This window comes from Ascidiella aspersa, chromosome 7, assembly GCF_963924565.1.
Source record: "Ascidiella aspersa chromosome 7, kaAscAspe10.2, whole genome shotgun sequence".
In the NCBI taxonomy this organism is placed as follows: domain Eukaryota; kingdom Metazoa; phylum Chordata; class Ascidiacea; order Phlebobranchia; family Ascidiidae; genus Ascidiella; species Ascidiella aspersa.
Genome location: NC_139453.1, coordinates 22,637,857 through 22,650,156, shown reverse-complemented (window position 1 = coordinate 22,650,156; position 12,300 = coordinate 22,637,857). Strand labels below are relative to the sequence as shown.

Below are 12,300 nucleotides of genomic sequence, written 5' to 3'. Positions count from 1 at the left end.
AATTGAAAAAGTCTACGCTAATTATAGTCGAGAAGATTGCGGCAATGGATTTAGCGATGAAAAGCTGAAGTTACGGGTAAGATGGAGCTGGCTCTTAAGGCGAGAGCCGAAGGCTGTTTATAAGTCTCTCACACGTTCCTTGTCAAGACTGACTCCACAGGCCGCTGAAATGCCTGTCCTTAACTACCGTTACTTAAACTTTAGATAATTCCACTAATAGAAATTGTTGCTGTAGGTTTTCGTAAAAACAATGTGCCAAACCAAAAAAAGGTAGAATTTTATCGCGGAATTTATTTAATTTCTTAGTTTTTTGCAAACAATGTGAATACGGTTAGTTCGCTTCGGCTCACTTTTACCACTGGTTCCTGGCTTCCAGCGGTTCAAACTTTAACGATTATAAATCAGCATCACTTTATATATGTGGACTATTAGCTTCAGCACTAGATGACTGAGCAACAGCGCCCTTCTCGTTATGTTGATACAAGTTAATAAATAACTTAGTCATAATGTGAGACATGTATTGACTAGATTTTATAAATTATTCCCTTGATTGTCATGATTGTATGTTTGTAAAGACAGGACAATTGTGCTGCATGTTTTGTTGTAATGGAAAAGTTTCCGTTTGTTTGTCTCGCCGTAAGCATTGTAGTAGCTGGAATTTGCAGCAGTCTGTGGGTGGTTCTACTTCCAAGTGATGGCCCACCACTAAAACGGTACTATTATGAGACAACAGACGATGGAAGAATACGTTGGTTCGATCGCAGAACGGGAAATGAAAAGCTTCAAATAGTTTCGGAAGCATTAGCTCGTAACGGTGGCCAATTGTCAAACGAACAACCGTTGAATTTAGCTTGCGGTGAATCGTCATTGATTGTAACAGAAACACCGCTGGTTGATTATGATGGAACTGTACAGGTGGGCATATTGTATTTGATAATATTTTTTAATGATGAGCTAACCGACTTGTTGGCCTGCTGTAATTGTGGTATTTGTGAACTTTTTTAGTGTTGGAACATTGTTAGCAGTCATAACGACTCGGAAGCATGTACGACTGACAGTGAACTGCTCCATGAAGATTGTATATTGATGTACACAACGGATGGCCTTAACAACCAGTCTGTGATGTGGGTGGGTGGGGCCGAAATGATCACGCAAAAATGGCCGATTAACGAGGTCAGTTTGGAAAGAGGCGTTCCGTTCCTGTCCAGCGATCTGCCCAAGAGGTATGGCAATGTGTTGGACAGATACTATCTTTCTTCGCTCGGTTCTGCAATATACGTTGAACCGACAACGCCCCTTCACGTGTCCATGCATCCCAACAAGGAAATGTGTTTGTTTGCTTCACACCGAAACAACGTCCTGGTCGGACCTACATTCTTAAAGGACACGCAAGACAGCTTGACCGTTCTGTCGTATCAAGCTTGCGTCGGCGAGGACAGCAAATCAACTCACCAAGCTATCACCATGGACTTGGGTTTCATCAAACGACCTTCCGCCTTACCGGATTTGAAAATGATCAAGGACCCTATTTGGTCAACATGGGCAAGGTAAGGGAAAATAGCTTTAATTTTAAACCACCAAAAATAGAGAAAATGAAGTGTTTTATGCATTCCATTGTCGCAAGGATTTAAAAAGCATGAAAAAAACTATTAAAAGCGAAATTTATGACAGCATCTCTAAAGATTAAATAAATTTCAAATATAAAATTTCTTGCAGCCGGGTTATGTGTTCCTTTACCAAAAAACACAATATAGTTGGCAATTATCAACGATCAAATATTTTTCAGATATAAAAGAAACATAAATCAAAGCGTAATTGAAAACTTTGCCGAGGAAATTTTGGCGCATAACTTTACAAACAGTCAGCTTGAAATAGATGACGGTTACGAGACTTCATATGGTGACTTTACATTTGATGAGCAAAAATTTCCAACGCCGAAACAAATGGTTAACAATCTCCACAACAAGGTGAATTTCATTTGAATTTTATTTCGGTTAATAATTTAAATACACGAACGGCTGTTTCAAGTCATCAACATAAAATTTGGCAAGACTAAATTTTGCTGCACAAGCTAACAACCTCGTGTGCATAATTTTTTTTTTTTATTTTGATTGTACGGAATTATATTTCTTTGTTTTCGTTGGGCGCAGGGCTTTCGCGTTACCACCTGGACAACACCCTTTATCAATCTTGACTCTCAAAACTACGCTAGAGGACTGAGTAAAGGATACTTCATTCCTGACTCCGCCAGTGGAATTCCTGCAGTTATTCGTTGGTGGAACGGGCGGGGCTCGGTGGTCGACTTTACCAACCCAGAAGCCGCTGATTGGTACAAATCGCTGATAGAGGGAAGCAAGGCGCAGTACGCTCTCGACTCGTTCAAATTCGACGCCGGCGAGACAAGTTATCTTCCCAAACCGGGACTGGAATATGCACATACCCGACTTTTGAATCCCGGTCAGTACACCACACTCTATTCCGATGCCGCGTATGCTGTGGGCGGTTCAATGATGGAAATGCGTTCAGCGTGGAAAATGCAAACTGCCTCCTACTTTATGCGGTTAATGGACAAGGGTTCCAGTTGGAATTCGTTAAGGGGATTTCAAACGGTTATTCCCTCCGCCTTGTTGTTCGGCATACTGGGATATCCGTTTGTGCTTCCTGATATGATCGGTGGCAACGTGTACGTGTTCGGTATTGCTAACGACAACAAACCGGAACGAGAGCTATTCATTAGATGGATTGAGCTCTCGGCCTTTTTGCCCTGCATGCAGTTTTCCATTTCGCCCTGGCAATATGACGACGAGGTGACAGAAATTGCTCGCCACTACGTCAATCTACATCGCACTGTTGTGTACGACGAGGTTGTGGCAGCAGCTGAAAGGTACGTGTCTGGGGAGTTGTCCTTGCCGGTTGCACCCATTTGGTTTCATTCATCGCCTGGTGACAAGACCGCCTTTGCTGTGGACGACCAATTCTTGGTTGGAGATAGGTACCTCGTGGCTCCAATTGTAAACCAGGGTTCGACCAGTAGAGACATTTATTTGCCAGGCGACTCGTCGCTGATATGGATAGATAGGATGAGAACAGACTGTTTAACGGATGCAAATAAACCTGTAGACTGTGAAATTGGTGGTGGAAAATGGGTTTATAATTATACTGTTGAGTTGCACGAAATATCTTGGTGGGAAAAGAAATAATAAAAAATTAGAGCAAAAACAAGCAACCCAAGATAAAATACACTGACTTTATTTAAAAGTGATATTGACATGTTTTATGATGCTCTTAACGCGCGTATAATGTATAAAAATAAACCAGTCAACATAAAAGGTCAATTTTATTAATTTAAACACTCGTCGAATTTAAATTCTAGGCTATGCAACCTATTATAAGTTTATTATAATTCAACCAGTATAAACATTGACGCAACAAGCAATAACACAATGTGATTGGTAAGAAGTCACCAGAGGCAGATCCAAGAAAACGACGTCATCATGTACGTCATAAAACACGTAACGTTTAGAAATCTCCTGTGGCTGGTCAAATACGTAGAGTTTTAATTCAAAACAAAAGTGCTATAAAAATGTCGTTATAAAATACTTGAACTAAATGGAGTTGAACACACACATTTTGTAAAAACTCCCCTCATATTTAAGTCGGATAAATTGTAATGTAATAATATCCGTTATAGACCTAATCTCGAAAAAAGTTATAGCGCGTTTAGAGAGTTGGACAAAAAACTGTTAGAACATCAATCTTTCACTTTGACTTGTACAGAATAAAACAATAGACGACAACACATTTTGCTTAAATTATATTTTGTTAATCAGTTGTCTTATTTATAGGTTAAATAAAGAAAAAATATGCTAATATCGCTGACGTTATTACGACTTTGTTACAAATGTACAAAAGCGATAATATGTAGGCTAAGGCAAAGTAGTCTATCAAATTTATAGCTTTTGATTTTATAGTGTATTTTATTTAATGTATAGCTAGATATTATTATGATACTATTTATCTTATTTCTGACTTGCTGATCGGTGCTTGACGAAAAGTCTACGACAGAAACCAAAGGCAATCGGTAGCGTATTCGAGTAAATAATGGGATTTAAAGAGCTGTTAATCGGCAACAGGACGACAGCAGAAAACGCGTAAGCGGAAGAAGGAATCATCTTTCCAGCCATACTAAGAAAGGTCATGATACATATTGGGAGCCAACAACACATATCGGTTGCAATTAGCAAAGTGATCTTTCGCTGTAATGAGCGATTTGCAGTGCTTCCAGCATTGTTGCGAATTTTTGATTTATTTGTGGATTGCCTGTAGATAATAGCGTAAGCTACGGTGATGAACAACAGAGCTACAAAGTTAAATGTTACAGTTACTGAAGAGTAGATACTAAACCCGTCACTGTCGTGTGGTAGTCGGTAGAACTTAGGAATACACACACCGTTGGCACTGTAGTACCCATGTTGGCCTGTTAATTTAGGCGCGTAGTCTGGGAAGTATTTTGTCAGATATTGAACCAAGTCATTCCAACCATTAGGTACGACAACTGTAGCGTTGTCGGGCTGAAGTGCATTCAACCTAATGGCGAACTGCCTTAGTTCTTCGAGTTTTATGGTTCCTTGTTTAAAATAAGGGCTACTTTCAATTAAAACGTCGGTAACCATGTATTCCGACAAAAAGTTGCCCAGCGGCAGTAGAGCGATCGCAGCCGCTAAAAGCCAGGTAAGCGCCACCCAGCCCACAGTAACTGAAGCCCTAAGCTCACGGCCCTTGAACGGAAGCTTAACAACGTAAAGGCGATACGAGGTTAGTAGCAGCAATGTTAATACTGATGTCTCACTGGACAGCACAATGCCCACACCAAGGACACTGCACTGCTTGCTCGCCCGCCAATGCAAATCAATGGAGCAGTACTTGCCCGAGAACTGCACCGATTTTGCGCCCATGCCGAAAAGGCAGAAGGCCATCAGCAAATCGGCAACGGCCAGATTCAACAGTTGAATGTTGCTAACAATCGAAATCCGGGACGTTTTTCGCTTGCGAGACAACTTGAGAAATCGAGCGGTCTTGAAAATGACGGCGCAGTTCCCGACGAGGGCAAGTAGAGCCGTTAGCCAAACGAAAGCTCGCAGTACAGGTGACTTTATCATTTCAGTGGCAGACGAAACGGCGTTGGTAACATCAAAATCTTCCGGACATTCGTCAGATGAGTCATTGCAGTCTTTAAAACCGTCAAGGACCTGCACGAGAAAAATATTGTTGGTCCAAATTTGTTTATGCGTTTTATTTATTTTAAGTAAATTTAGTTTAAAAGCTGTTTTTTGTCGTAATGTCCCTTACCTTTTGGCGATCGACAAATAGAGGTTCGCCATTGTGGCAATAGAAATGTGTCGATTCGCTGCAGTTCATCTCGTCCATGTGATCAATGCAATCCAACTTATTGTCGCAACGTTACCTTCGGTTTCCTTCCTAAAAAATGCAAATTCTTTTATTTTACAATTACACTGATTTCTTGTTTATGGGTGTTACTCCATTCTTGATTATTTTAAATAACAGCCAGTGTTGTAGCTTGTTCATTTTGAATTGAATTATGGCCCAGTAAAGTTATTTTTTTGAATGAATACTATGTCAATCCCCAGTCCAAGTCATAAGTTGACCAATTTAAGTCCGAGTTCATAATTAGAGTAAATCAAGTCCTTGTCATAAATATAAAACGTTAACTCAAATAAAAAATACCAAAAACGCGACATATAGCAAGCAAATCATGTAACGTGCAAAAATTAAGACAAGTTATCCAATTTAAAAAAAAAAGCCTAATAGAAACACCTTATTTAAAGTCATTTTTCAAAAAGCCTTAAACAGGTTAAGTCAATTGTCCAAAAGACTTAGGTCAAAACAAGTCATTTAACCCAAAACACTTAAGTCAAGTCATTAAAATCAGTTACTTAAGCGTACTTAAGTCGAGTCGTTGACTTAAGCCATTACAACTTCAATTTTTCACCCGTAAACTGTGAATATGGAAGCTATGCATATTGGACCTTATATGACTAACTGCAAGTCCGGTTTATCTTTAACGGCCAGTAAAATACGCTGGTTCTGTGTCTTACCTGTAGGCCAGGGAGGCATCCCAGCATCGCAGTAGAAACGGTCACATTGGGCCTCATCTACTCCATCGTCGCATTCCTTGATTCCATTGCAAACCGAAACACCACCCAAATACGCAATATAACCATTGCACTTTCGGGCCACCTCGTCACCAGTTGCGTTAAATAGCTCTTTCCAGGGCCCGGGAAGGTCTTCATCTATCTGAAACCAATACGAAAAAACAATTGAAAACCCCAAGTCTAACGAATAAGTCGTTTTTTTTTAATTTCGAATGTATTACGATGTTATTTAACCCAACGTGATATCCGATTTTTCTAGTGATCCTAAGTTTGCTAAGTGAAATAGTTTTCAAAAGGTTTTAAGGAGAATAAGCTGTTCTTTATTCTTGTCGAAACGATTGGTTTAAAGCGACTGAAAAGTTACTTTTTCCAATGGAACAGAGTCGCAAACAATTGGACGAGTTGTGCAGTTGGCTCGCGGCGAACATTCATCTTCGAAGAAAAAGCACTCTACCTTTCCGTCACATCTACAATGCAAAGATTACTAGTTCAAGGTTCGTTGAAAAAGCATGGACACAATATTTATATGATTACGGATAAGTATATGATTACGGACATGCACTCTTTGCTAAAAATAAACTATATGTTACTGTAAGCATGTATTCATTTCTAGAAAGAATGTAAAATCATGTTAAAAGTGACTTAACGAAAGATAGACCTATAGTTTTCCTGGTTATTCTAATTGCCTTTATTCCGATATTTAAAATAAATACTTACTTAGTGGCGTTTTCTCGAAACAACGAAATCGCAGTTTCGTCCAGTTTTAGCTCCAGAACTAGGCGACGATGTAAGGGTGGAATTGGATCACACAAAAAATCATTTCGGGCATCAACAGGTACGATTTTGTTCTCCAACGAGCAAAACACTTCGTCGATTTTGGAGTTCGGGCAATCAATTGCACCGTCACACATTTTTTCCAGATTCAAGCAAACTAGGTCGCATGCAAGGTCTCCTATATGACAGTTATCGCAGCCAGAATCTTCAACATCGCTATCGTAGCAAATGTTGGAACAAACCCCATCCAAGACGGCGGTGGTGAAACTTTTTGAGCAAAGACACTCGTCTGAAAGATCAGGACAATCGACGACGCCGTCGCAAATCTGTCGCTTCGCTATTATGGTTTTATTGTCCAGACACATCGAACAGAGAAACTCGCCGTCCAGGCCAAAGCAAATGTCCGAACCGTCGTCGCACCAAGGTAACTGATCGTATAGCGCCCACTGCGGCACCGAGCAGTACTTGGTGCCCCCGTCAAGCGAGTTCAAGCTCCACTTGTGGCATTTAAATCCAGGCACGGACGTGAGGTCGTCGGCTCCGTCCGGACAGTCTTTAAGTGAGTCGCAGGAATAGTGCCAGGACAGACAGACTTCGGGTCGGTTCGGGCAGCGGAACATCTTGGCTCCTTGCAACTGACAGCTTTCAATCTCGTCGCTGCAGTCGCCGCAGTTGTCGGTTCCGTCGCAAAGGTAGCGACGTGGCAAGCAGCGTCCAGAACTGGCGCAGGTGAACTCGTGTGGCCGACAGGCAATGTAAACCTTGCTCTCGTCGCTGCCGTCCGGGCAGTCGCGGTTACCGTTTCTCCTCCAATGATTTGGAATACACCTGCCGCTGTCGGCGCACAGAAACTCGTCAAGGTTGCACTGAATGCTGTCGTTTTCGTCCGACCCGTCGATGCAGTCCGGAAAACCGTCCTTCACCCTGTAACGCGCTATACATCGGCCGCTGTTTTTGCAGCGGAATTCGGTCGATCCGTGACAGTCATCTAACGGGGCTACTTCATCACTTCCAGTCTCTCTGCAATCGGTTATGTTGTCCATTACCCATGATCGCGGTATGCACCGTCCGTTTGTGACATCTTTATCACTGGAAAGCCGACAGCGGACTTCGGAGCTGGTGCATGAATCCAGCCCGCGCTGCTCGTCGCTCGAATCACTGTACGATAGAGTGTCACAATCTCTATCGCCGTCCATAACCATCCACCTCGGAATGCATCGGCGCGTCTTTAGGCAAGTGAACTCTGCGGGGAAATTAACCTAGGGATTTTTCTCTGCCTATAGTGTTAAGTTGTTTTAATGACAGTCGAATATGGGAAATTCTATGTCGAACGTATAACTAGATTTGGGTACACTATATGCACGGATCTGTAATTTAGATTGATAATAATTTGCAAAGCCAAAATAGTCGAGTAGATGGACACCATCTTGATTAACACGGTTCGATACGAGCTTGTATCATCTTCAGTTAATGTGACTGAGAAGTAGTTCAATATCACTTATAAAAGGTGGGAGGCAATCATTCTCAGGCACATTAACTGAACATGATACAAGCTCGCATCGAAACCTGTTAATCAAAATGATGCCCATCTACTTGACCGACCTTTTTGGCTTTTCAATTCAATATTATCAAGCTATAGCTAGATTCTTACTAAAATGTCGTTTTTTTCGTTGTTATAGGATTAAGTGAATACAGGTCTACTGTTGCAGCCAGGCATTGTATCAGTCGTAAAACTGATCTTTAAAATATTGCCGAAAGAACAGTTTTATGGGATTCTAACTCTGTTGTAATTTTGAATTTACATAAAACGCAGATACTATCAGGCATTTGATTGCTTCGTAACCCATCGTATTTAAATGGAGTGTTCTGCTGTGTTGAAAAACTTAATAGTATGTTGTTCGATTTAATGCAGGCTTTCCATTCCAGCACCTATCAAATCTTTAGCAAACATTTTCTTTTAAATTTATATAGGTGTAAAGACAGCGAAATATGCCGTACGATTTGCCAGCCAGCCAAAGGGTAAGATAGATCAACAGTGATAGGCGCAATTACGTATGGATAATACTGGATGGAACGATTCGTTCGATCAGCATGCCTAAAATGTTTTATCTTGAAAACAAAACGTTTCAAAAGTAAGACGTTTTTTTCGGTAAAAAAATACTGTCGCGCGTGAGATACGGGTCGCTATAGATTCGCTCACCCTCATCTTCTCTGCATCCGAGAATCACGTCCCGCTTGCGTGCGCACCCGTCCTCTGAAAAGAATCTAGGCACACAACGATGAGGAGATCGACAGGTAAATTCGTCGTCCGTACAGTTTAAGGCTAAATAAACGTATTTTTTTTATTTTGATTTGTTTTGTTTATTTCTGAAGTGTTTTAGGCCCTAAATATTTTTCCCTTGGAAAGGACTGCGTAGTCTTAACCGAACTCAGGACCAACGACTTGGCACTCGCCGGAGTCGGTTTATTACGCTTACGTCGGACGAGTGAGACTATTTGACAACCAGAGTGCATATAATGTCACACCCTGTAAACAGTAAAGGTAAAGGTCGAAATGTATAGGATTGAATATTTTAAACCTATACGTTATATATGGGTGGGCGAGTGGTGAGACACCCCTATAAGTAATTTCTGTATATCCCCTAAATTTCGGTTATGGAACGGGTGGAATACTGGGTTCTTGAGTCGATGCCGGACCACCTCTATACGGAATCGTTTGGTTTGACTGGATTCGTACTCGGGACAGTCGAACTCAACTGTCTGTTTTTCCCTGGAATCGGTCACGGGAGTCGGACTCGAATTTTTTGAGGGGGAACTATAGACTCGAATCTGGTTGTTTTCAACCGCTCCGCAGCCCTGCATTTGGTTGGATGCAGTTTACGAGAAAAAAAAATCTAATTTACAGCTGTTCGGTTGCAAGTTTCTATTGATATCAATGTATAACTCCAGCACAAAACGAAATTTAACAGGTGGTTAAATTAAGTATTTATATTCCTTTTTTTAAATCACACGTCCTTGTATTGTATTTTATTGTTTGCTTTGCGGAACGCCAATCTTTATTTTATTGCAGCAAATTAAAAGGCCCTCGTTGTCTCTTACTAGTACGATGGTCACTTCCATCTGCACAGTCAAGGATTTGATCGCCGACCAGAAATCTTTCCAAGCATTGTTCGTTGTCGTCGCAGAGAAATAATCCGTCTTCAGCGCGACACGGCGCTGAATCACCTCTTCGCAACTTGGCTGTTCGATTTTCGTAATAGTTTAAGAGCTGACCTTCTGTATGAAAAGTACTTGATGTTTGCGTGATCGGCCTAATTTCTGAGAAAATCACTACGTTTTTTTTACCTGCAGCTTTGTCAAATTGGCCCCAGCTGATCAGAACGCAAGCGGCTTTCAACAGGAGCAAGAACATCCCAGTGGTCGTTATAGGCTAGTACTTGTGATTGTACAAGTTTAACCTATTTTTAAACCAGCGAAAACATGTGTAGCCTATGTAAGTGTGTATTCCGTAATTATTTGCATATCACTGCAGGTTTTCCAGGTTAAAAAAAAAACTTTTACGAACCCTGTAAATCTATTCTACCGTTTTAACGTAACGTTAGGCTGCATGTATTTCAGTAATGCTCCAATTTTGATATTCGATATATGACGTTAGAGTTACCACGTTATCATAACCCTGCACTTGACTACTTAATTCGCATCTCGAAGTTTTTCATTTTTGGCTTCAAAAATCAAGTTCGAAGCCTTTATTGAAAGGGCGAAAAATTTTCTAGTTGTAAAAAACGTTATTTTCATTTTATTACGAGCACGGAACAAACCAGCCAGATGGCTTGCGTCTATAAAACAACCCTTCCAAGAATCGTAAATGAACGTAACACTACACTACAATGGCAGCAATGGTTTGTTCGACTTATTTACAGAAAATATGCTGCAAAATCATGAAACAGTAGTCAAGGCTGTCAGCCAGTGGCGTAGCCAGCCGAAAAAATGTTGGGGCCAAAAAGTTTGAACTTTTTGTTTAGCTTTCGTCATTGTATTAACTGCCGTTACGAGCACAAAAAACACTGCTGTCAAACCGCTTCGAGCAGCAACTGACTGAGTGTTAACGCAATACTCAAACACCATTCAAAAAGCAAAAACTGTTTAAAAGTAGTAAAACTATATTAATGTGTAGAAAACGTAATAGTAACTACATCGTTTGTGACGTAACAGGGCATGACAATTGAAGGTGTGGCATGCCTGTGATAGACTGTTGTGGTACTGCTCATAAATCGCTAAAAAAAATTAAAATTTTTTTTAGTAAAATATTTATAAATTTTGTTGGGGTCATGGCCCCTCTGGCCCCCCCTGGGTACGCCTATGCTGTCAGTATTAGTGAATCCCACTTTAACTTTCTCTATTTATTTTTATTCAATTTGAAAAAGTATATTAAGAAGTTATTGACATTTTTCTGTTATAAGCGTATAACATTTCACAAATTTGGTTTATTGAAACAATACATTATATAAAATATTATTTTACTTTATTCACCATATTTATGCCATATATTTTTAAGGAATTGTCATTATATAAAAGTGTCTAATTAATCATATTTACCTCAAGTAAGAAATGTGGGTTCTAGTTAAATGAAGATTGCCAATCATTTTAATAGGATGTCATAAAAGTAAGAATAACGTTTTACAGCCAACATGTTGTTGCAAAGTAAATATGCTTTGTAGGCTAATATATTTTATTTTTATAAGGCCTGAAAATATCATGCCAGCTAAAAATCGACTTTTTATTGGCCAAACAGAATAAAACTGTTTGTTCTGGTTACGTACAAAGACCAGAAACAGAAAGTAGTTTATGTAGGTCGTGCAGGTTTCGGCAAAATAAGATAGCTTGTTCTACATTTGTTCCGACTTTGGTTCGTGCATGATTTAAAATGTTGAGTGGATTGAACAAGAAAAAGTAATCCCCACATATAATCCGACAAAGCATACGTCAAATATTCGAAATGTGAAAAGGGGCGTTTATCAAGATGTAATATTTTTGTTGAAGAGGGCAATGATAAAGCCATACCAAAGCGTAAAAGTTTCTCGGAAGATAAATTTAGAATAAAGTTGGGTCATGTTCTTGTAAAAAATTACAAGCGGCAAAACGTCCTTGACGATTTTTATTCCCATTTCGAAATGAGTAAAATGTTTTCGCTTTTACGACGAGTGGCCTTCGCGTTTGGAAGCATGGAAATTGTAGGCCTAATTGATCAGTGCGCATATTCGAAAAGTTATTTAAAGTTTGCTTGATAACACCATTACTACAAAAAAGACTCATTGCACAAAGCACGATCTTTAAGCCTTTTAGCGCAGCCGTT

General features: G+C 40.1%; 2 protein-coding genes across 2 annotated transcripts; one reads left to right on the top strand and one right to left on the bottom strand.

Annotated features, from left to right (window-relative positions):
- Positions 1-606: 606 nt before the first annotated feature.
- LOC146138372 (alpha-galactosidase MYORG-like) lies at positions 607-3,200 on the top strand. The gene is made up of 4 exons (XM_083394580.1): positions 607-915; positions 1,006-1,547; positions 1,787-1,967; positions 2,151-3,200. Exons 1-4 carry the CDS (start codon positions 607-609, stop codon positions 3,198-3,200), a joined length of 2,082 nt encoding a protein of 693 aa, XP_083250706.1.
- An 819-nt stretch (positions 3,201-4,019) lies between these two features.
- Positions 4,020-10,359, bottom strand: LOC146138371 (uncharacterized). Its single transcript, XM_083394579.1, has 8 exons — positions 10,293-10,359; positions 10,047-10,223; positions 9,148-9,201; positions 6,891-8,190; positions 6,538-6,640; positions 6,085-6,315; positions 5,350-5,445; positions 4,020-5,249 (listed from the first exon to the last, which is right to left on the bottom strand). The coding sequence occupies exons 1-8, from the start codon at positions 10,357-10,359 to the stop codon at positions 4,020-4,022; spliced, it is 3,258 nt and encodes a 1,085-aa protein (XP_083250705.1).
- Between the last annotated feature and the right edge of the window lie 1,941 nt (positions 10,360-12,300).